Source organism: Nomascus leucogenys, chromosome 18 (assembly GCF_006542625.1).
Source record: "Nomascus leucogenys isolate Asia chromosome 18, Asia_NLE_v1, whole genome shotgun sequence".
Taxonomy (NCBI): Eukaryota; Metazoa; Chordata; class Mammalia; order Primates; family Hylobatidae; genus Nomascus; species Nomascus leucogenys.
This window is the reverse complement of record NC_044398.1, coordinates 70,315,109-70,341,692: the sequence shown is the minus strand read 5'-3', so window position 1 is coordinate 70,341,692 and position 26,584 is coordinate 70,315,109. Positions and strand designations below refer to the sequence as shown.

At 35.1% G+C, this 26,584-nt stretch overlaps 1 protein-coding gene across 1 annotated transcript in view; it reads left to right on the top strand.

The window, feature by feature from the left end:
- PDE4D (phosphodiesterase 4D) overlaps positions 1 to 26,584 on the top strand; it is a 1,540,268-nt gene that overhangs the window by 313,913 nt on the left and 1,199,771 nt on the right. The window contains exon 2 of the mRNA XM_003265958.2: positions 7,327 to 7,457. Coding sequence (XP_003266006.2) covers positions 7,413 to 7,457 — 45 coding nt within the window. The 5' untranslated portion in view covers positions 7,327 to 7,412. The remainder of the gene's footprint in view (positions 1 to 7,326; positions 7,458 to 26,584) is intronic.

The following is a 26,584-nucleotide window of genomic DNA, read 5'->3' as shown; positions in this document are numbered from 1 at the left end:
GAAAGCAATCTAACAATTCCGCGAACAAAAAACTCGCACTTTTGTATGTCTTCTGAAGTAAGAAGAGATGAGTAACTTTTGTATTCACTCAAATACTTTCTTTTAATCCAACTTTTAAGTATTTTTTCAAAGTGTTGAAAATTTGAGAAGCCAAGAAACATAGAAATGAGACAGAACTACCCATAATACTGTACCTAAATATAACTACTAATATTTTGCTAAATTTTTTAAGTCTTTTCTCTGTGCATAACTTTTTATAGGATAATACTACACATACAACTTTAATCCTGCCTTTTTCACTTAATATTATAACACAAGCTTTTTCTCATATAATTGAAATATCTTGCAAAATATATGATTTTAATTACATAGTACATCATGAAGTTTCTCATATTTTATTTAGCAATTCCTTTATTATTTGGCATCTAAATTGTTTCCAGATTTTCATTATTTTAAGTAGTACTGCTGGAATGCTTCTGCATGCAAAGCACTTTCCGTATTTCAAGTTACTTCCTGAATTATGATATAAAAGTGTATAATACCATTAAAGCTTTTGGTACTTATTATCAAATTCCTATCCAAAGACTTATGTCATTTGGAAAGTTGATCAGCAATATATGAAGTGCATATCTAATTATATATACACCATTTTCAAGTATTTTATTTTTAAAAGTAAAATAATTTTTTAAGCAAGACAAACAAATCTTGAGATTTTAATTTTCATTTTATTAATAGTGAGATTGAATATACCCCACATTTTGATATAATTTTATTTCCAATTGTGCAAAATTTCTACTTATTAATTAAAATGTTCATTTTTATAGATTTATACCTCTAATTTTTAATATATTTTGTAAGTGGTACAATGTATGTTACATATTAATACTATGGCAAAGGCAAAAGAATGATAATGAATTGCTTTCAAACTTAAATATATATATATTTTTTGAGATGGAATCTTACTCTGCCACCCAGCCTGGAGTGTAATGGCGCAACCTCAGCTCACTGCAGCCTCTGCCTCCTGGGTTCAAGCGATTCTCCTGCCTCAGCCTCTTGAGTAGCTGGATTACAGGTGCCTGCCACTATGTCCAGCTAATTTTTGTATTTTTTTATTTTAATGGAGACAGGGTGTCACCATGTTGGCCAGGCTGGTCTCACACTCCTGACCTCAGGTGATCCACCTGCCTTGGTCCCTCAAAGTGCTGGGATAACAGGCATGAGCCACCGTGCCTGGTAGAAGTTGTATTTTTTAATCATACAAGTTGCAGTATGGAAAAGACTTTACAATGTACCTTATTCAACCCTGTATTATTAGCTTGTTTTCATACTGCTATAAAGAACTGCTCAAGACTGGGTAATGTATAAAGGTAAGAGGTTTAATTTGGCTCACAGTTCTGCATGGCTGGGGAGGTCTCAGGAAACTTACAATCATGCTGAAAGGCGAAGGGGAAGCAGGGCATCTTCTTCACAAGGAGGCAGGAAGGAGAATGAACACATGAGGAACTACCAAATACTTATAAAATCATCAGATCTCATGAGAACTCACCCACTATCAGGAGATCAGCATGGGGAAAACAGCCTCCATGATTCCATTACCTCGATTTGGTTTCTCCCTTGTCACGTGGGGATTATGGGGATTACAATTCAAGAAGAGATTTTGGGTAGGGACACAGCCAAACCATATCGATGCCCCAGTTGAAGAAGCAAAGATTAAACCCATAAAACAATTATTGAAAAAAATGTTAGCTAGTAGATGAGTTTGTGGTACAACATACTTTTTGTTATTGGACTTCAGAGTCAGTAGAAATCTATGTGACTTGGCACAGTTGGGGAAGTTGTTATTGGAAAGAAGGGCTTTTGCTGGACTTTGAATAGAAAGAGTTCCATAAAATGAAGAGAACAAAAATTAAAGGGCATGAATCTAAGGCCAAGAGGTAGAAATGGACATGTCTCAGGTGCCGCAGAAATGAGACCAGCCTGGAGGGTAGAGGGCTGGTGTTGGGAGATAGAGTGTGAGGTAAGGCCAAATTAAGCATGCTTAATTTGTCAAGTCACTGATTTGTCAAGTCACAGATTTGTCAAGCATGCTTAATGTGTCAAGTCACAGATCACTTGACTCTTCTAGTTGAAACACATCACTCTGGAGTTCCTACTGAGCATAACCTACAACCTGATTATATAAAGCCATCCTCGTGGTTACAGGTAGATTGCACTGACTTTGGCAAGTTGCAAGATGTTAAACTGTGCTGGGAAGACTACAAGATACATCTGGGTTGACAGATGAAACTAGTTTTAGGAAAATGCATGCACAGGGCAATATCATCAGCTAGACACAGCACTGGCCATGGAATACAGGGTCCTCTCGTTATTGTGTTGTCCCAGGCAGTTCTATGACCTTGGGCAGACTACTTATGTTCCCTATACTTCAATTACCCTATTTGTACTCTACGTTCTTTCTAGATCTCACATTCTATAGCCTCTAGCAGGAGCTCAGATAAAGCATAGCTTCAGATAAACAGCACTCTAGAGAAAAGAGAGAAAATGTAAATAGCAGGAAATCTCTGTTGTCATCTTTAAATCTGGAATAAGAAGTCCTTTCTTTTAATTCACAATTTTAGAAGGTATGAGGAGATATCCAGAACTTTCTTCCCTTGTTTCTGCTACCAATGTAGCAGAGGACCCACTGAAGCAGATGTTCATGTTATCTATCTTACGTGTGTAGAGGGCAAATTAGTGGACATTTAAGAGCCCAAGGCAATAATTCAACCATTCCCATGAAAAATCTGTTTTTCCATCCTTGTATGTTTCTTTTCCTTTAACTTTTTGAGTATTTAATTCTTGTGTTGCCTCCTCCTAATTTCTTTCCTGCAGATACTTTGGTGAGTAAACCTTGATAAATTAAGCCTGTTTTTATTATATTCCTTTGGAGTTGTCTTTGATTGTGATCAAGCTTCTCTTTTTATACATGCCATGTGCATTAATTCTTCATTTAGATGAGAATCTAATCAAGGGAATAAACTGCCAAGTTTGGTTTCATTTTGATGTCTACTTTATGCAACCCTAGAAAAATATGTCTTTTGATGAGTTGGAGACAACAGTAAGTTAGAGACAGAGCTAATCCATTACACCTTGATCACTCAGAGGCAACTGTACCCGAACAATTCTTTCCCTTCGCATCAAGAAAGTTTGTTGTTTATCTGAGAGCTTAGTACTGTGCCTGGCACAAATAAGGTGCTCAATAAACTTTTTAAAACCAATGCATCTGAGTGGCTTTATAATTCAGCAGTTACTACGTGAACTAACTTACTATGTAGAAGAAAAAAATATTCGTTCAAAAAGAGGAGAATAAAGATTCTTCTTACATCTATAAAACATGTCCTGTTCAGTAGCTTCTCCAATATTTTGTGGATGATTGGAATCCCTTTTCACTCTTATATTTAAGGGTGTCATTATGTATAGGGACATTTGCTGCTTCAATACATAGATCTATATTTGCAGGGAACTTAAAGTCCCCAGAAATTTTTCTGAGATATTATCTGATTAATCCCCATAACAACGCTGTGAGGTGGGTTGTGGAGATATGAGGGAAAAAAGGGAAGGGATTTTCCTAATACCATACAGTTTGTGTATATGACGTAGCAATGAAAGTAGAACTTATTTCATCTGATGACCGGTTCAAGACATTTTCTGCTATATAAATCTTTAGGATAGAACCTGTCTTAATTCCCTTTGCATTGACACAGCAAAATGTATATAGGTGCTCCATCTAATTCCATCTCTGAATATTCCAGCACTGTCTGTCTTATCTACCTCCTCTCTTCATTTTTATTCCTAAAGCGTTCTCCCTGCAGGAGCTGACTCTTCCTTCTTTCTAATTAACTTTATGTGGAAACTCCTATCGTAACGAAATTGCACGTGTGAGTGTTCTCTCGCCTGGCTTTCTTTTTAGTGCACCTGGAGGGAGAAAGCTTTTCTGCAGTCTCACCACATTATTTTTGCTGAGAGAGAAACTTGTAGGAACTAAGATAACTGCCTTCCTGAGAGTCAACCTTTTCATCAAACATTCTTTAGTTTAGGCACAGCTTTGATTTTTGCAGAGGTTACCACTTGTTCATAATTAAGATGCACTGGTTCATGCTATTGGCAGCAAAGCACTATGGAAGAGTAGACAAAAACGTGGATTTTGAGGCAGACAAATCAGGTGTGAATCCTGGTTCTGCCATTTCCTGGGCAATTTACTTCATTCGTTGGTGCCGATTTCCTCGTTTGTGCCATGGGAAAACATATTAACAATGTCTACCTCACAGGAGTATTGGAAAGTTTAATGATATATTATAGAGAATTTTTTAGGGATAAATGATGTAGCAGAACATGCAATCCTCTTCATAGACTGCAGAGCACATCTACCATTTCCCCTCCATCTGCTCTCTCCTCCTTGCCCTACCTTGGGGGGCTTTGAACCCTGGAAGGCTGACAGTCAGATGTACTTCTTCCTCCTTTGCCCTTCTGCTTGCTTGCATTTGACTAGTGAGGAGTCCTAGGAGGAGACAGATGGAGAAAGGAAAATGAGACTGCATGCAACTTGTTATCTCCTTCTTTTTAGGGTCTAGCTGTATCCCAGAGAGCAACTTCCCTTTTCAAGGCAGCCCACTCTGTGTGATGCTTTTTCCTAGGTATGGGCAACCCATCCCTCTCAGGGTGAAAACTTCACTATTGCTAGTTCCAGGTACTGTGCCATCCTTTGTGGATTCCTCTACCCTACCAACATCTGCTTAAAGAGTCTCTTTGTTGAACCTGCTTGTAAATGAACCTAATAAAAGTATGCTGTCTGTTTATTCCTGGACCTTTAACTGGTAGATTATTCATACTGGTTAGCGGAAAGTAGATCTGCCTACATATGTATTATTTGAGAGAGGTTAGCACTTATAGGAGAAAAAACAAGAATGGGCTGTTTTTACTTGCCATTTGATACTAAGAGAAAAAGAAGGTAGTGATGATGGATTATGATAAAGATATGATGATGATGAGACCCAAATACCTCCTATGAGCCAAACAGTCTCCTAGACAATCCTTTTTACCTCATTCATTTTGAAAACACATATGCGTATTATTATCTTTCTTTTGTAGATCTGGAAAAAGTTCAGATAAATCAAATAATGTACCTAAAAGCTACACAGAATGCCAGTGGAGAGCTGAAATTCCAACCTACACCTATTTGGTTCCAAAGTCTATACTCTTTTAGTGAGGCTAGGTGCCTCCTAGCTATACAGGGTGAGAAGAGCCATTCCATCAGCAGTCAGTTTTCAACTGAATCTCTTTGCCTATTGAAATTTCTCTAAGTTCTAAATTCCCATAGGAAAGTATTTCTTAATGATGGTCTTTAAATGATTTCAAGGCAAATTTTTAAAAAACCTGGTTAATTCAGCAAAGCTTATCAGGTCAAATCCATTATTTGTCTGATTTGACTGATTTGTTACCATTGAGTCACTAGTCCAGTGGGGCAACTATTCCATGGTTGTCCCTAAGGCTGCTCATTAAATCCTGGATGAATAATTAAATATTTTGAATAAGTTTTTCTCTGATAATATATGTTTCCTACAGCTGTTACCTAAAGTTTTTTCTCCCTAGATATAGAGTATTTCGTTCAGTTTGTATTATTTCTGTCCAATTCCTAAATTACATGAATAACATAATTCTGCATTTTCTGGGACCTATAGGATGCTAATTTGTAAAGGTGATTCAATTCCTGGAGGTATACTAGCTGAGAACTTTCCATTTGTGGATCAGCTCCTCCCTTCAAATCCTACTCCTTTAGAAAAAATCCAAACACACTCAGAGAAACAGTATTTATCTTAGCAACTCACATTTGATTGTGCGTTTTTCTTTAATCTTCAGGCAAGCATTTCTATCAACCTCGGAAGGAGGCTTTGTCCCTTGTTTCCCTTTGAGTCCCCAAGTTGCATCTAGAGATATTCTTAGCCACAGTGAACCTTATTTCTCTGTTTCTACCTCTACTTTGCTGTTATGGGACCTCTGACCTCCCGCAAAATGTCTGCCCTTTATTTTGAGAAGACTTGAGAGGGTGCCTCACATATATTCCAAACAAGTATTTTCAGCCTTTAAAAAGGCTGTGTTCCCTGCAGGATTCTCTGTTTCCATTTCGTATGTTTTTTAAAAAATGATACATAGTTACTTTGTTTTTTATCTTTTAAATGTATAATTCATACTACTTTGTACTTTAATATTTTTCGATCATTTTAGCAAAACTAGCTCCTTCAGACCCTGGTCACTGTTACTCTTTTCCTTAAGTCTCAGACACATGTTTTTTGAGAAGCTTAGAACAAACCCAAATGATAGAACTACATGCCGCTGTTAGCATCAGCCTACACCTACAGTATTAGCCTAAACCTGCAATATCAGAGTTTTTGTGGTTTGACCAAGCCTTTTATCCCCTTTCCCTTACAGTACTTTCCCAGAAAGCACTTCAGCCCACAGGCAAATATACCTTATAAATATGTAGGTTGTGTCCTGATGTAGCAGAATATCATAAATGAACACAACACATATAGCTATTCGATTTGTTCTTTCTTCAAAACTCAATACGGAGAATCTCCATTGTAGTGTCTAGGAGAAAGGGAAGATTAGTTAGGTAATGAGGATATCAATGTCATTCAAGTGGCAATTACTCTGGAATATTCCTTGAAATAACAGTTACTGCTTACTTAACAGTTATTGCTTATACTTTTTGTTCTTGTCTTCTCAAGTATTCCTTACAACCACTTAGAACTAAAGTGGTAGAGAACTCACTAAATTTACTGAAGAGTCATTGGATTGGCTTCAAGGTACTATTGATTATTGTCAGTGAAACAAGAGGCAATGATGCAGTTGCTTAGAGGGCTCTTTTCTTCACATGTAAGTAAGATTCCTCCAGCAGTGGATCACCTTAGTGATCCCTTAGTGAAAAATTGTCGAGTCCTTAGCTGTCCCAACAAGAATCGACATATACACAATTCAGTTTGCATCTTCATTTTATACATGTAACTTTAGGTTATGGCTACCATGTCTGTTTTTTTTTTCAGCCACTAAAACTGTAGAGTTGAATATTTAATGGAAAACAGATGGTGCTTGAAATCTCTAACTTACATTTAACAAAAGCTGTTTTGGAAATGTTGCTTATGTATACTTTTTTATTGCTTTAAACACAGCACTGTTTTAGCCTGTTCCGATGAATTATTTAAGAATTAACTGTCCCAGTCTAAGACAGCATTTCAAAGTGCAAGTGTTAATCATATACTTGATTAAACATTTCCTTCCTTTTCTTTTCAGCATTCCAGTTGGCTTTTGAGTGGATACTTGCAGTGAGAGCATTGACACTGGAAACATTAGTTCCCATTTTAATTACTTAGAACACCATGATGAAAAGAAATACCTGTGATTTGCTTTCTCGGAGCAAAAGTGTAAGTAACTTTTGTTTTCATCTATTTTCTAAACACATGTACATATAACATTTTAGTTTTGGTTTTGGATTTTAATACTATGCTGTCATGATTAGGCTTGTGGGAAACTTTTAGTTAACTTTCAGTTTTCTGACTGTACACAGCTTATTAACAAACAAAGACTAGTTCGTCTATGTGGCCTGGTTAGCATTTGTTGAGAATTCTTCCAGCTAGTTTATATCTTACCATTCATTCATATAAGTCTACTAGCCTGATATTGAACACTCTAATTTTTGAGTGCATGCAGAAAATATATGATTAAAAGTCAAAATATAGGGAATTTATGTCTTGAATATGAAAGCTTCTGGGCAAGTCCAAAAGCATAAATTATACTTATGTTATTAGTTACTTCAACCAGTCACATTCTGAAAGTTCTTCCCTTCCATGAGCTTTCTACCCTGGCATATATCTCTAATTTCTTCTTTTAATCTTTTTTTAAAAAACGTTTTAAAGTGAACATCCTCAGGGCTCCACTGAAGTTTAAACCTTATTTCCAATTACGTAGTGTTCTTAAGGTACCACAGTCATGATACTTTTTAAATTTATATTAGTGTATGGAAAAAAGCAAATAGAGCAACTCAAAGCCACACAAGGCAAGGATGAAAACAGACTGTTAATTTCCATCGAGCAAGCGCTAAGAACACAGCCCTTTGTTCATTTACCCAAGGGGGATAAGGCATCCAAACAGATGTAGTTGTGACGTAGGAACATTCATTTGAAGGCATCAGAAAAACCACAAATGCAAACACATTTCTCTAGTATGGGAACACTTTGTGTTATAACCAGTGATTCTATTGTGGTGGCCCAAGGCCATCTTTCATTCTTTCTATGGAGTTACCACCCAGCTTTTAAGGGTGAGGCATGAGTATGTGCAGGTAAAGTATTGAATGCCCAACTGTGTTTGTTAAAAAATGAGGATATGCTGAGAGATATGCCAATCCTTTGACTGAATACTGTGTTTAATAACCACCAAGTAAATTCAACAAACTCTGAGGAATTGTTCCAATTTATGTGTTTTACTGGTTGGTGTTTGGTTGTATGGATTATTGCATAAAAGAAGGGGTCATGGCTTTGAGCCTGGAATTCCTTTTATCATCATACAAAGTCACTCACTTTAATAGGAGGTGACCTGCATACAAACTACCAAACTGCAAATACATCTTTCTCTTACTGAGTTTTCTTATTATAAATTAAATATGAAAGCAAACTATTCATATAATGTTTTCTTTTGTTGAATTTCAGAGACGTGATCTGAAAAAAAATGTGTGAAGGCAAAAGGGATAATATTTTGAATAATTACAAATATGTCATTAAACATTTCCCTATTCTTGGAGGAAAACATTGTAAAAGCAAATGATTAACTGAGCCGTGACTTTAAGGAACTGAGACTACTTAATGATGCTAGGAGATTTCCTATTTGTATTTGTTTAATGCAAAAAATTTTATCTTGGTGGAAAGGCTCAAGCTTTCCAGATTAAGAGAACCTGAGTTGCCTACATTTATCCAAATGTAAACAGTAGAACTCTCATTTCACTGCTTCCTAGCTTCTTGAGAATCCACTGGCATAAAGAAAACGCTTCCACTTAATTAAATGACTCTAAGCAGAAGTTAATGTTTATCAGAAAAAAGAGCCAGACTTATTGCCTAGCTAGAAGTTGTCACTTTAGGGCTATAACATTTTATTTTGCTCCAGTCTGAGCATATAACCCTCCAACACTTACGTTTTTGCCGTAATATAATCCAAAATTGTATACTTAGAGGTAGATGTTTCCCGATTTTGATGAAGAAAGTTTAAAGAATTAGTTCTCTTTAGAATCTGAGGATGTTTATCTTTGGCATTATGACATTTGGAAATCCAAAGGAAATGTTCGAAATTTAAAACAGTCTCTGTTCCTCCCTACATGCCTCTCTTGTAGGTCTTGCATCTTTCTTTGTGAAAATTTAAGGCATACAAAAGAGGTAGAAAAAAAGATCATCCTTAAACGATCACCTTACTTAGTGAGTTCCTCGCATGAGAGGGGTTCCAGTGTGTCTTGGAAGACCATTTAGTCACTCTTCAACTCAAACAATTCAGTCATAAGATGGGTGGTTAAACTATGTGACTGTTCTGTTTCCCAGCAGTTATGAATTTCTATGATTCGATGTCATGTTGTGCTCATTCGTAAGTTGAATCAAAGACCAGTTCCCAAATAAAGATAAAATCAAAGCATCAGGGCAAAGAGAGTATATTAATCAGCTTGGGCTACAGTATACCATAGACTAGGTAGCTTAAACAGAAATGTATTTTATCACAATTCTGCAGGCTGGGAAGTTCAAGATCAAAATGCCAACCAATTTTGTTCCGGGTAAGCTCTCTCTTCCTGGTTTGCTGATGGCTTGCAGAAAGCTACTTTTTCCCTGGGTCCTCACATGGCAGAGAGAGAAAGCAAGCTCTCTGCTGCTGCTTCTTTTTAAGGTCACTAATCCCATCATTAGGGCCCCACCTTCATGAATTCATCTAATACTAATTACCTCCCAAAGACCCCACCTGCAAAAACCATCAGATGTTATATAACCTCACATGTTATATAACCATCCCTGTTATTCTCCAAACTCATGAAGTTTTATGAATCTTCTCATCTGGAGAATAAACTAGATAAATTTGAATTCTTATTTATTAATAAATTTTCTTGTGTATTAAATTCTAAACTTTCTTGTAGTCTTTTCCATTAAATTCCCAATTTTCTAGTACACTGAATCATTTTCTTCCTACGAGTTTGAAGATATTCAAGATGTCATCTACTCAATTGGATTTGTTAATTTTCTTGATGAAATTGCCCTTTATTTGACTTAGGATTCTTATGGATGTTCTACGTTTGGATAAATTTGTCACTCACCAGATGTCTTTGATGTTCCCTGTTCTTTTTTGATAGAATTGTTGTTCAGTGTTCATTCAAAACTGGAAGCAACTCCTGGGTGTTTGGAAGACACAGGGTATCTGGCACATTCTTTCCATAATGAATTTAAAGCCCACCTAAACAGGCTGTCAGTTTTGAGTCCAGGGGCTACGAGCCCATCTGGTGAAATTTTTCCCAGTGGGCTCCCTAGAATTGCTTATTTTCATGGAAGACTTTAAAAATATTGTACAAACTTTGTAAACTAAAGTGATTTTATTCTTAAGAAAATATATATTTTTTTCCATCTGTACCTTTACATTGCTGAGTTTTTAGAAGCAGTCACTCACCTAATGACCCAGGGTGAGTTATTTATGCCATTTTATCTGCATTTTAGTGTCCGCCCGGAGTGGGCAGCCAAAAACTAAATTTGGAAAAGATAGTACATTTTGTTATGGCACTTCAGAGCTATTTGCATTCATTTTTTCTCACAATTACCCTGTAAGATAGAATATTTTTATTTGTATTGTTAAAGTAAAAATAACAAATTCCTTCCTAGGTGGGCTTCATTTCTCTACTATATTCAACCCCACCTAAGCTACGAGATTGCCAAAGCTGTTGCAGCTTAGAATCCTAATAAAGTTAAGGATGTATAAACTGATTTTTTCACTGGTATTCATTCAGTAGTGTCCAAAGAAGGTCACAGGAGATGCTGTAGGTAAAATCCTTTCAAAAGCACAAAACACAAAACAAAACCAAGTTCCTGCTTGTGTCTTTATTCACAACAAATTGATATGAGAAGTTGTAGTTTTAGAGATTTCACTCCTTTGGTCCTTATACCTGCCTTCCAGCTTGTTCTCCTTCTTTACAAAGTTCTACAAATATTTACTGAATGGCTACTGTGTGTTAGGCTCTGAGTATCCAATGTAAGATACATGTTCTCTCTACCCTCATAGAGCATATCTGATAACTAAATTTATAATTTTTGCAATTTGTTAAAATTATTTCACCACCCTGTCTCCCTAACCCTGATCACCTAAATCTATTCCATTTTAATCTTTAATTCTTTGTAGGAAGACTGAAGTTCTGTATCTCTCTGAAGTCTCTGTGTATTTGCACTTCATCACGTTGTGGGCACCCTGTTTAGTAGGGATATTTTGAGCTGTGAATAATGTGCTATAATTGACAATTATGCTCATTGTTGCAGAAACATAGATTATTTCAGGGTGGATAAAAAGAATTTTTCTCAGATAATAAACAATAGTATAAGAATAGCCAAGAGTATAAATAAATGTGAGAATGACAGGAAAGGTCTGAAAGAATAGGGACTGATCAGCAACCATTTGCTTTAAATCAATCACATGTCACATGAGTGTTTTAGTGGCCAAAGCCAATCATTAAATTGTCATCTTGGAAAAAGCTCCACTTTTTTTCTGTATTGTGATGTGTTTGCTATTTCATTTTTGGACAATTTCAAGTTGAAGTTGAATTACAAATGATTATGTCCAAGAAATAATTGCATATATTGTACTTACCAGTGTAAACACCACAAATACAAAAAAAATGGAGAGAAATCTTGTTGCATTGATAATGAATATTAAAAAATCATTCTTACAGACAAAATCTCTCTATAACAAAGTGAAATTTTGAAGAAAAGCATAATTGGTGGAGTTTTCTATCAGTAGTATTTGCTCTAGAAAAATGTTTATAGTGGCTGCTTATTTTTAACTGAAGGTAATTTTCTTTTAAAATTTTGTTTAGCTTTTTTCACTATTAAAATGGCAAATGTTTTGAAAACTAAAAAATTGACTTCAATTAAAATTATTGGTGTGTTTACATTGTTTCCCATGGGCAACACTTTCAAGGCCAGAACTGGAATTGTCCCTGAGTTATAGTTCTGGCTTTGCATCTGTGCATCTATGTCTGGGCAGAAGAAGTGGGAGTAAGAGAACCATAAGTAATTAGATTTATTATCAAATGCCTCCAATATCTAGCATAATTTTTTTCAAGGGTAAAGTGAGAAAAACAGCATTGAAATCACATTAAAAAATAAAGCAAACAAAAAATCCAAGCCAAATCATCACGCAAAAATCATTTTAAAAATGCTATACAATAATCAATTGTGTTCTATACTTCTGCACCAAAACCTTTAAGTCTTAAAGCTTTCCTAAATGGAATTAATCCATCAATAAGCAGATAACAACTTTACTTTTATTGTTGAAAAAGGTCACTCTTGTCAGTTCACAAATTTCCCTAACTTGTGCAAATTAAAAGCCACGATAGCAAGGCCAAGAAAGGTTCATTGGTATATAGTTAGAGAGACCCTGACCCTGCTTTCTTGTTCTTCCTATTACCTAGGATATGTCATATGCCACACACATGGGGATAGGGATACCACCCCACTTATAGCACAAGAACTGAGAATAAGACATTTAGCTTATAACTTTTTTATGGTGATGTTCCCCTCCCACTGCCATTCTTCCTACTCGGGTAGTCTGGACTTCTGTTTTGGCAATATTGCTTCCGTAGTAAGGATTTGACTGTACTTGTAGCCCTCAACATCCTGAATTTAATACAATCTATGATATTTGTTAAGCCCTCACCAACTATTTGACCAAACTATGACAGTTACATCCCATGGAACTGTATACCACCAAATGGTACCCCAGCAGTTCAGAGAGTTAACACACCATCAATTCACCTCCAGGTTGGGCTTTAAGATTTTCAGAGGATCTTGCTTATGAAATCATATTGGCTTTTAGATAAATGTATTAAAATTACTGAAAACAAATGATAACACCACAGTACTACAACCTAAGCAATCCTTTCTATAAATTAATTTAAAACAAGAAACAACAAGCTTTAAATGCCATCATCTCTGCTTATTGTATGTCCTTAAAAATATTATTAAATGTCCAACTTTTATTTTTCTAGAAGAGGTCATTATATAGCATTGATTTGCCAGCAGGGTTCTATTTGAACATACCAAGAGACCTAGACATTGCTCAATAATAAACAAGGGATTGGAGGAAAAGATGCTCAAAATAAACAAGGGATTGGAGGAAAAGATGAGAGATCTCCAGTATGTCTGCATATAAGTGCTGAAAAAGTAAAAGTTTCCAGTTGTTTTTTTTTTCTTTGCAAGTGCTCATGCAGGGATTCAGAACATGCATTCCTCACCCAAAGTAAATGAAATAATTGGCAAATAGTCAGAGAAGATCATATCCTTGAGTGGGTAGTATTGTTGTCTGTTTGGAAAGCATTTACATGTTTTGATTTCCTGAAACAATGCTGAAAACATCCTAATGCAGGAAGGGAGAATTGAAAACCACCACCATAAAATGCAATTAGAAGTTGGTAAAAGTGACTCAGAATAGACTTAAGTTAAAACTTTCTGACAGGGTTTTCTAGCATTGGGACGGTATTTTTTGAGGAAATTATAAAATGGTCTTATATCAAGATCTTTTAACAGTCTGATGAAGTATTTATGGTTCTTTAAATTTGTATTGTTAATATCATACTCTGAATTATAAAAAATTTAAACATTTTAGTTTATAATCTTTAACTTCTCACTATTATATTTATAAATGTGTATATAATTTGTGCATATGTAGACATTCATCAGGAAGATGAACATATATGTTAATTGGCATCTGCTCATTTAAAACTAAAGTTGTATACTTTCATTACAGTAATACACGTCATTCATTAAATTATCTTGTGGCTTAGTTTTACAAATTCTTACCGTTACGTGACTTTGGGTGAATGACCTCACTGGTCTCTATATCACTCATGTGTAACATGAGGGGAGTAGATTAAATAAACGAAAAGATTTCTTTCAACTCCAAAGCTATGACAAGGTATTTCCAAGATTGTGTACTTCTTAGATCAGGCTCAATAATAATTTTTCACATTATGAACTTTGCAGTCAAAGAATAGGTTCTTCTTAACCTAACAAATGACTGTCCTTTCCACCCAAAGTATAAACAGGATCCCAATTAATAAATTGAGTTCATCGAACCTCTGCCAAGTATGCAAAATCACTGCCTCTGTTTGTTGGACATTTATTGCCTCTAAGAATTGATGGAATTGAAAATAACCTCATTCTACTGGGACCTCAGAGAATTAATTATTTAAAATTTTTGCAGCTTTAAACATTAATTTTCTTAATTTACCCATACATGTTGCTGATAAGAGCTGGAATATTTTGAATGGTTGTGCTTTGAAGAAATCTGAATCCTTTTGCTTTGTATCCCAATGACAGCAGCTTTGACCAGCAACCAGCTCTCTTCTGAAAACTACCATTTTGACCCCTGCATTTCACCTGTGGTCCCACCAAGCCTGTCTGTTTTTCCATTAACAGAGACATCTGAATTGTTGTGCCAAATGTGGACAGTGTTGTTTCTTCCTCACTTTCCTGAATTATAACCAGTTCCAGGCAGTGACATGCAACCAAACTTTACTGAGTCCTGGGCATAATGGGAAAAAATCATAGTGTAGAAAGAAAACTATAGGATTGAATATAAAAAAAAATCATTTCTGGCATGACAGGACAAACCCAGTCCTTTCTGCTTAGTTACTGACCTACCCCCTGTTGCTTTGCTTATCTTCCCACAGTGAAATGTCTTTCTTCTTATATCCTACGTGGTTTCCAGGCCCTTTACTCCAGGAAAGCCAGGAGAAGCCCCTTATTCCAAGTTCAAGTAAACATAATAATTTACAACGATATAACTCTGCCCACAACAAAAACTCCTTTTACAGCGTTATGCAAAGGCATTTAGACTGGAACATCTATGTTCCAGACACGGACCTTAACCAGTCTTTTGTCAAACTAAAGGAGCAATCTTTCCTCAAAGCTGGAATAACACCTTTTCTTTTAAAATAACATTTTGTGTCTCACATTCCTAGATGTTTTCATTTAAGACTTTAGAAAATACTGGGATCAGTTATCAGCCAAGAGTACCCCCATTCCAATAAAAATATTTAAAGACATGGAAAAATCAATTAATCCAAACAATCATCATCCTCACCAAACCCTTATCATTTCTATAACTCACAGTAAATAATCTCAAGTTCTTTATTTTGGTAAGTTAAGAAATTCCAGAGTAAACTCTCTAGCTTCTGATTTAAGCTCAGAGATGCAGAGAGCTTCAAAGAGTGTCCTTCTCATTCTTACTGTAAGAAAAAACTATACAAACTACCCATTCATTAATTTTTTAAAAAAGCACCAGCAAATTTAGGTTGTACGGCAACCAAACAACTCAAAATCTGGAAAAAGACAGGCACCTGCAAGGAGAAAGAGGATGGCATCATTTGTTTCTCCTTGGGTAGACACCACCAGATGTCATGTAAATCAGCAAGATGATTCAGCTAAACATTTTAATGAATTGCTAAAGGCTGAGTATGGGCTAGCATGAAAATGTGACACACTGGAGGTGGCAGACCTAGGGGGTGCATCCTATAGCAGGCTTTTTCTCCACAAACCCCACCAGGCACTCACAGGAAAGACTGGGGAGAACAGCATCCACCTTCAAAACCACAACCATTTCCCAGTGGAATAAAAGAGTTAATTGGCAAAGAGAATAGGAAAAATCATTGTCTTAGGGAACTGGAGGAAACCCATTGGTGATGGTGGCAGTAGGAAGAATGATCGTGGTGAGGGCAAGAGAAAAAAGTAATGCTCTATCCCCAGGGGTGGGGTATGGAATATATGCTAGGATTTGCACAACAATTGGAGAAAGTTGCAGGAGCACTTGTGAAGGCCACATTGCTGATACAGAGGTACACATTACCTACCTAAGACTGAGTCTTAATCAGAACATCAAGGAATGCCCTTCCTTCCTGGCCTGCTACCAACAGCCTAACAAGTGTTGAGTAAAAATGATATGGGAATATGGTTGGATATGGAAGAAATTCAAGAGACACATTCTCTTTAGGGCCCAGCATTAAGGGAAGACCCAAAGCTAAAGCGGGAGCAAATATTAAGAAAATAACAACTGGCAAGCCATTTCACAATCTATTCCTCTTTAAGCCTCCAAAAATATCTATCTCAGTATCTACTGTCCTACACAAGATATCTGGCTTTCAGTAAAATATTATGAGCTTATGAAAAGGCAAGAGAAAGCACTCCAAAGAGATAATACATACAAACATGTGATACATGGGACACATATAAAAATTATCACACAAGGAATTTAAAGTAACTATGATTAATATTTTAAAGGTTCTAAAGGAAAAGGTTGACCACATATGAGACCAGATAGGTAATTTCACAGGAGATATGAAAACAAATGGGAATGCTAGAAATTAAAAACATAGTCAAAGAGATAAAAAGAAAATGTCTTTGGGCTTGTTAGTAGACGTGAGACAGCTAAGGAAATAATCACTGGACTTGAAAATAAGTCAGTAGAAATTACCCAAACAGAAAAAAGAGTGGAAATAAAAGGGAGAAAGAAAGAACATAACAGAGTATCCAAGAACTCTGGTACAATGTTAAGTGGCATAACGTATCCATAATTGAAATGACAGAAGGAGAGGAAAGAGAAAAAAAGGGAGAAGACCTGTTTGAAGAAAAAAATCGCTGAAAAAATTTCCAAAATTGATGATGGACACCAAATCACTGACTCAAAATCTCCAAGTGTATCAAGCAAGATATATACCAAAATAAACACACATGTGCAGAGTCATGTTATATTGAAATTGCTAAAACTCAACAACATAGAGAAAACCTGAAAGGCAACCAGAGGGAGGGAATGATAAATTACCTAAAGAGAAGTAAGGACAAGAATTACAGCAAATTTCTCCTCGGAAACATTGTGAACAAGAAGAAAAATGAATGACATCTTTAAAGTATTGAAAGAAAAACAAAACCCAGTAACCCAGAATTCTATACCCAATAATAATTCAATTAAAACAGGAATTTAAATTTTTCTGACTGAACTTTTTAGGTTCCTATTCTCTCTGATGTCCCCAAAGTAATATGCACCTATATCTTCATTTTATTTTGTCTTTCCTTTTTCAAATCTGAGAGGGTAAAGCTATTTGTTCTTTTCAAGACCAACACCTCTATTGCCTCAGAGGCTTAGTCAATTGCCTCCTCCCTCTATAGGCTCAATTGCAATTTAGCTAATCTCTCTGCTATTTCTCCTTTTTACCTTGGTCTATGAACTAGACCATCCAGTCCTTTCTGTCACTCCCGTCCATGTATATCTCTTTTGACAATTCTAGTATTTATCTTTTTCTTTCTAGTAGTTATTGCTATTTCCTTCTGAGGCTGCATGTTCCTTAAACAATGCCATTCCCCAAGATTCAGTCATTGGCCCATGTAACATTTTAAGGTATGAAGACACCTTAAAGATCATAAGAGATCTCCTTTCCTGTCTTAACTATCTTCTATTTGATTATCTCTCAATTTCCATATTTAGCTCATATTTCTAGTTTTAGTCACAGAACTCTAACCAAGTGCTTACTGGACATTCATAATATCTACACAACATTTCCCAAACTAGATCCATCCACTATTCTTCCTCATCTTTAAACATATTGCTACATATTCTAAATATTTTCTATTATATTTACTGCCTCAGCTATCCAGTTGCCTAAGGCAGAGCCCTGGGAACCTTCCTCAGCTCCAGACTCATCATCCCGCCCAACATCTAAACCAGCAACAGGTGTTATTGCATGTATTTGTGGGGTACATATTTCTAAGTCCTCATCTCAGCTTGACTTCCCTTTCCACTAATGCCCTGGGGATCACCTTATTTTTTCTTCCCAAGATGGGTCTCATTAAAATATACCACGGTAGTGATAAGTAGTAAAATTATATATGGAAGCTGCTGACTGTTGCTCCATTAGCTGTTTCTGTGGCAACTCTATTTTTTCCTATTAATAGTGTACTAAGTGTTTTGAATCTATGTCTTTTCACAACTGCTTTTGATTACAGTTTAAGATAGCCTTTAAATACTAAATTCATAATAAGGTGGATCCGGATTGTGTGTGTGTGTGTGTGTGTGTGTGTGTGTGTGTAATTTCTATTACAGCCATCATTCATAATTCAATATTTGTGAGGCATAATTATAGCAAAGACTGATTAGATGAAATGTTAAATTATTTATTATACCAGATTCAAATGGAATTAAAGTCTAATATATGTATTAATGTGACTAATAAGAATAACAATAATAATTTAGAATTGCAAAATGCTTTTAAGTTTCCATATACTATTACAACATTTTCTTGTTTTTTTCCTTTATAAAAACTTACAGGTAGGAAAGGCAGTTATATTTATCCTCATTTTATGAGCCTTAGACAGATTAAGTGAGTTAGCCAAGATTGCACAACTAGTAATGGTGAATCCTAGATATACTTCAGTTCTTCTGATTCAAAATTCCTTACTTTGGTCACTAAACCTTGGAGCCACACAAATGTAACTGTAGGCATCACATATGTACTAATGTACCTGTTACACCACGTGCCTACTGGAGAGAAACTGTAACATATTTATAGTCAAGTATCTATATTTATAGCTATCCTCACAGTTGGATAACAATGTTATATTGTAAACTGTAGATATTTTTGCACTCTGTGACAGAAAGTGGATTTTTTGTTTAGGGAGACATTTTAATTATGAATAGAGGCTTGTTGGGGATCTCTATCAGCCTTTGTTAAATCACAAGGAAGGTAAACTCTTTTGCATAATAAAGTATTAGGATTTTTAAACTTGTCCCCTGACTGCTCAAGAGATGAAGTTTGGGGAGTGGCAGTGCTTTGGAGGACTCTGGTAAGTGAATAGATGTAGAAAGTTCTGCAGGGATAGAGCCACTTGGCAGCAGACAGGGCTTAGGAAGAGGGACTACCAATTGTCCCTGTAGCAAAGATGGCCCGGTTAAAGCCTCCTTAGAATGAATGAGTTCTAGTAACCAGTTTTAAAGATTTGTCTGTTTTTTTTTCCCCTCAACCCTTTCTTTAAACGTTCTGTAATCACAACAGCATTGTAACAATTTTGCCTCAAGGTGGGAATAGAAGGGCTGTGCTCCTCCTGGAGACAAAACAGGGAAGAAAGGTAGCGGGGGCAGAGCGAAAGCCACGATGGCTGCGGAATTGGGACAAGTGTGCAGAGGAAGCTGTTACAAATCGTTAGGCTTGGTGAAGCACCTGTCCCTTTGGAGGTATTTCCCAGAAATACTGGGAAGGGCTCTAAATGTCCCATTGTTATGTGGGGAGATGGTTTTGTTTATTGTATTGCCCACAGAAGTCTGAATACATTCAAATATTTTGCATATTTGTGTGTGTGTGTGTGTGCGTGTGTGTGTACTGAAGTACTTGGCATAAGGTTATGCTATTTCAAATTAACTTATAAAGTAATTTGGTTGATACAATATTCTGTGATCAAAATTTATTGAGGACCTTACCAAATGCCAACATGTGTGTGTGTGTATATATATCTATTGTATATATATATATTCACTCATTTAATTCTCAGAACTATTCTATGACACTAATATTTTATGTAACTATTCTATGATACTATTATTATTCCTATTTTTTGGACAAACAAACTAAAGTACACAAAGGAGCCGATACCTATGTCTAAAATACCTAAAACACACATATTTGAAATAAGAGAATATGAGGAAAAAGTCTCAATATTTTATGTAGGTTTTAATAATAAAACTGAAAAGTCGAATCATTTTAAAACCTTCAAGTTAGTATATGGATATATTTTGCTCAAGAGTGAACTTTAGACCTCCTGTCTGGATATGAGTATGGAATACATTATCCAGTTTCATTTTTATAACCGTAAATAGCTTGTAAGAAGGCACCTATGCAAATAGCAATTTCTCCAAGATAAGTGGCCATACAGGCCTTATGACCTTTTGAACATGTCTTCCCAAATACTTCATTTCTAATTAGAGGATGGTCATTCAGATTTCACTGGATTTAAATCCACAGTGGGATAGGTTTTAATCCTTTCTGGAAAAAATATTTATAAAGCCTATGTGAGTTTCAGAATAGTAAGAGCTTTTATTCAGTTTCTCCTTGGATGTGTTAACCCTTCCTTCTACCTCAGATAAATGCATTTCTCTAAGTTTTATACTTTTTTAAAATTGAGCTTTCATTGTTTCTATGACCAATTTTCAATTTGTCTCTACTTTGCACTTCAGTAGAACTAAGATGAATTCTGAAAACACACAACAGCCTTCATCAATGGTCCCTTTCTGTAAAGAGTATCTCTCCCTGTACATATTCAGAACAATATAATTTTAGGAATCAACTGTATCTACCTAGAAATATGGTTTATTTCTCTCTCTCTCCAAAAACAATTGAAATTCTCTCATATGGTTTATTGCCTTACATTTACAAAGGAGCCACAAAGTTTGATTTGTGTATACTATTTTTGCTTAACTAGCTATCTGGCTGATGTGCACATCAACAAATGACAATGTAGTTATTCCATCTTTGGTACATGGAGTATTATTTGATAAAAATTCCACAATATTTTAACTTCTGAAGGTAAGGTGATTTTGAAGTATCTAGAAGATAGTTTCTTTATTTCAACAATCATAACCCTGTGCTGCCAGATACATATTTTGATCCCAAACTTGAAAATATTTCAATGGTTAGATTATTATACTTTGCATCTGACAGATTTTATGGTTTTCCATTTTCACTTAAGCTTTCCCAGCTTTTTCTCCTCTTTAAAAGAAAACTATTGGAAGTTTCATCATTTCCATTATCAATACTGGAAATTAATGAGTCAGAGATATACATATTCTCAGAATTGTCTCAACAGTTTATTGTAATTTAATAAGATGTTCTATTCTGTTGTTTCATCTGTTAAGTCATTATGTATCATCTATGTCATTATCATGTTTCTCTTCATGATTTTTCTGGATCACTGTAATGCTCTAATCAAGTGCTCTTTATTTTGTGTACAGAGGCCTCATTATGATAATACTATATACAACATTTGTAGCATGCTTTTCAGTTTACAAAGTCCTCTTAAAAAATATTACCTTATTTGCAACTCATAACAACCTTGTACATTAGGCTGTGCTATTATTATTATTATTATTTGTAGACAAGAAAACACTTTTATCAGGTAATGGAGAAGGCATTTGAATGGAAGATTTTCAAATCCTTAACTGAGATCTGTTCACTCTTTTCCTTCTTTTTTAGTTTGTTCCCTTTTACTCTGTATCCTTGGAATCACGTAGATCAATAGTCAAAGGCTAGCCTATCAGTTGCTAGCCATTACTTTACCAAGCTGAGCCTTGTCTGACTCATCCCAAGTAATACAGGTGATAATGACTGCATCATAGGATCGTTATAAAAACTAAATGAGATGAAGCACGTTAAAGTGTCTAACACAGTACCATTTTATCCATCCATATGCCATATGGTGGCATAATATTCTAGGTTGGCTATTCCTTAATGCTATGTAAATTTTCTTTCTTCTGAAATTAAAATAATTATAATATTTAATCCAAATTAGACTCTAAAAAGATCATGGTCAGTATAATTTATGAGGTAAAAATGGCATCAGAAAAGAAAGAAAAATGCAGAAAATAGAGTAGAAACTGAGCAATTTTCTGGGAACTGTTGTGAAATTGAGTTTCTTAGGCTTTTCATGTTGATAATGCAAACTAAATATAATTTGCAGGTCCACAAAAAGTAAAGAGACATAATATTATGCTAAAATCAAGAAGAATGGAAATTAATAGATTTAAAATATTATTGTTATTGCATTCTCTCAATTTTTTAAGGATCTGTCTCTGCAGTAATAAAGGGAACAGAGGGAAAACTGGGATTCCAAAATAGTTTATTTAGACTTGGAATGCTTGCATGCTTATATCTCACTCAACATGAATATGTCTTAACTAATGGGGACTTAATGAAAACTTTATATTATTATTAATTGATTGTGGATTAATAAATGAATTAAAAATAGAGTTAGAAATAATGCCTTATTTCTTCATCTCTTGCCTTTATTCAGCTTTTCTCTTTGTCCATTCTACAGTAGGAATGAATTCTATCTCATAGATAGATTTAGAAATCAACCCCAGCAAAAAAATTGTTGTGCTCTTTGTGAGGGAAGAGGTTAGATTGGGATGAATTAAATATTTCAGTTGAAAAAAATCTGAGCAAATTCATTTAAGATATTTTGAAAACTCCTAAACAGTATATAAATATATGAAAGTTTAAACAATAATAAACAGTGGAGGTACATCTTTTGTGTTGTAAAAAATTTAGTTGACCTTTTTCTTTAATGTTTCCCTATTTTTGTATGTTGCTTAGTTAGGCTTTTCTATTGGAAGATTATGGATAATTTTGCCCATGTTTTTGAACATTCTTATGGTTTTTCTCTTTTCCCCTAATCTTGACAAACAAACTTCCTTTCAAATGTCCTAGATGCTTTAGGGATAGCTATTTGAAATAGTTCTGGGAGATTAATAATCCTCCATGGCAAGCTGTCTTATCCGTATTCTGATAGGTTATCTTATAGAAGAGGAAAAGAAGGCAAAATCCTAGAGTTAAAAAATACAATGAACAAAATGAAAAAAGTAGTAATAATAAGTACAACAACAAGAGCTCTAGTGGTATACTGAGAAACAACTGCATTCTTTTGTTCTTTTTTCTTATTTTCAATCATTATGTTGCATGAGGTACAGCCATATTAATAAATATGTACTAACACATACCTAGACATACACAATCAGCCCTCATATTCACGATTTCTGCATCTGTGGTTTCAGTCAATTGCAAATTTAAAATACTTTTTTAATCATCTGTAGTAACCATGTAGAGACTTTCCTTGTCATTATTTCGTAAAAAATACAGTGTAACTATTTACATAGTATTTACATTGTATTAGATAATATAAGTAATCTTGAGGTGGTTTAAAGTACACAAGAGGATGTGTGTAGGTTACATGCAAATACTATGCCATTTTATATCAGGGACATGAGCATCCGTGGTATTCACTGGAAGTTATGAAACCAATCTCCCATGGATACCAAGGGACAACTATATACATACATGTGGCTATGCAGCCTGCCTACTCAGAAGAGGGTTCACAGAAGAAGGGGCAGCATGGAGAGATTCATAATGTCTTGTGAGGGAGAGTGGAGCCTACAGTGGAATGGTTAGTTAGAAAATAGCCAATAAGTTATTTCCAGTGAGGAATTAGAAAACGGGGATTATGGAATTGGAAAAACTGAGGCATTAAAATCTTCCTCCTGAAATTACTATGCCAAGTGGAAAATCTGCTCTAAACCCCTATCCAGGAAAACATTCTTCTTCAAAAGATTTTGCTTTTAACTTTGATGAGTCTTGATTAGCTCTTTTGGGTTTTAGCTGTTCTTTCACTATGTCCACACTTTACTTAACAGTATTAATAAATCTTGTTATAGCCAGAGTTGTTTGCAACCTAACGTAGAAAATATCTATATCTCAGGGCTTTGTACCTGATTGCACAGGCAGCAGTCCCAGGCTAAGAGTACCTCTTAATGCTGCAATGGCCACAGTAGTCTTGGACAGAGGGATCATGCCAGTAGTTCTGCCCAGAATCTCTGGATAGATTTATTGTTGAAGACCATTCCTAGACAAATCCATTCTGTAAAGATTGGAATAAGTATTTACTTCTTTAGATGTACAGATATTGATACATGTCCTCAAACATCAGATATAATCAGGGAAACATGATGTCACCGAATGGACAGAATAAAGTGCCAGTGATTGACCTTAAAGAGATGGAGATGCGGAACTTCCTGACAGAGAATTCAAAATAACTGTTTAAGAAAGCTCAGTGAATGTTGAGAAAAGACAGATAAACAATTTCTTTTAAAAAAGGAGAACATTAAGTGACCCACAATGAGAAACAGAAAAATTGAAATAACAATTTTTAAAATTAAACAGAAATCCTAGAGCTAAAATATACAATGAACAAAATGAAAATAAAATAGCATCAACAGCAGACGTGATCAAGCAGAAAAAAAATCTGTAAACTTAAACACAGGGTTATTTGAAAATACACAGTTCAAGGAGAGAAAAGAATGAAAGGGCCGGGCACGGTCGCTCGGGAGGCTGAGGCAGGAGAATGGCGTGAACCCGGGAGGCGGAGCTTGCAGTGAGCTGAGATCATGCCACTGCACTCCAGCCTGGGTGACAGAGCAAGACTCCATCTCAAAAAAAAAAAAAAAAAAAAAAAAAAAGAATGAAAGGAATGAAAAAAGCATAATATGAGGTTTATGTGACAGCATCAAAAAAGCAAATGTTTGAGTCATTGGTGTCAAGAAGAAGAAGAAAACAAAGGAGTAAAAAGTTTGTCTAAAGAAATAAAAGCAGAAAACTTTCCAAATCTGGAGAAAGAAATAAGTATTCAGATCAGGAAGGTCAAAGATTTCCGATCAGATTCAGTTAAAATAAGACTATTCAATACATATTACAATAAAATTCTCAAAAATCAAAGACAAAGAGAGGGTCCTGAAAGCAACAAGAGAAAATAAGCATACAACACCTAAGGGCATTTTAATATGTCTATCAGCAAACTTCTCAGCAGAAACCTTATAGATCAGGAGGGTCTGGGTGATATATTAAAAGTGCTGAAGGAAAAAAAATGCCAGCCAAGAATGCTATACACAGAAAAGCCATCTTTTAGAAATAAATACTTCCCCAGAAAATCAAAAGCTGAAGAAGTTTATCATTGCCAGACCTGTGTTAAAAGAAATGCTTAACAGAGTTCTTCAAGCTGGAATAAAAGAATGCTAATAATACAAAAACATGTGTTAATGCTAGTAACACAAAAACATCTATAAATATAAAACTCATTAGTAAAAGTACATAGTCAAATTTAGAATACTCTAATATTGTAATGGTGGTGTTTAAATCACTTATATCTTTAGAAGAAAGGTTAAAAGACTAAATTAGTAAAAATAATAACTACAATAATTTGTTACAGGACATGCAGTATAATAAGATGTAAATTGTGACACCAAAATTCAAAATGTGTTTGGGAGAATGAGGTAAAAGTTTAGAGTTTTTTAATTTTTATTTTGCAATCCATGTTAAGTTGTTATCAGCTTAAAATAACCCGTTAAAAGTATAAAATGTCTTTTATAAGCCTCATGATAACTACAATGGAAAAATAACTTGTTAAAATTATAAAGTGTTTTTTTTTTTTTTTTTTTTTTTTTTTTGGGAGGCCAAGGCGGGCGGATCACAAGGTCAGGAGGTTGAGACCATCCTGGCCAATATGGTGAAACCTCGTCTCTACTAAGAATACAAAAAATTAGCCAGGCGTGATGGCGGGCGCCTGTAGTCCCAGCTACTCAGAAGGCTGAGGCAGGAGAATGGCGTGAACCCAGAAGGTGGAGCTTGCAGGGAGCTGAGATCGTGCCACTGCACTCCAGCCTGGGCGACAGAGCAAGACTCAGTCTCAGATAAATACATAAATAAATTTTAAAAAGTGTTTTTTATAAGCCTCGTGGTAACTACAAAGGAAGACCCTATTATTGGTACATAAAACACAAAATGCAAGGAATCAAAATACACTGCTACATAAAATCACTTAACCACAAAGAAGGGCAGTAAGAGAGGAATAAAGAAAGAAAGACTCTACAAAACAACTAGAAAACAATGAACAAAATAGCAGTAGTAAGTTCTTACCCATAAATAAGCCCTGAATGTAAATGGATTAAATTCTACAATCAAAAGACAGAAAAATAGATTTAAAAAAAGAGACCCAATCATATTCTGCCCTCAAGGGACCCACTTCACCTGTAAGTACACACATAGATCGAAAGTTAAATGTTATTATATATAATTATATATAATAATGTTATTATGTTATACAGATATAAAATTGAGCACACAAATAAATAGAAAGATATTTCATGTTCATGGATTCAAATAATTAATACTGTTAAAATTTCCATAATACCCCAAATGATCTACAGTTTCAGTGCAATCCCTACCAAAATATTAATGACATCCTGCACAGAAATAAAGAAATTTTAAAATTAATGTTAGAATTATAAAAAACCCGAATAGCCAAAGTATTATTGAGCAGAAAGCACAAAGCTGGAGGCACCACACTACCTGACTTCAAAATACTCTACAAAGCTAAATTAGCTTAAGCAGCGTGATACCAGCATAAAAGCAAACAGATAGACCAATGGAACAGAATACAGAGCCCAGAAATAAAATCACACATTT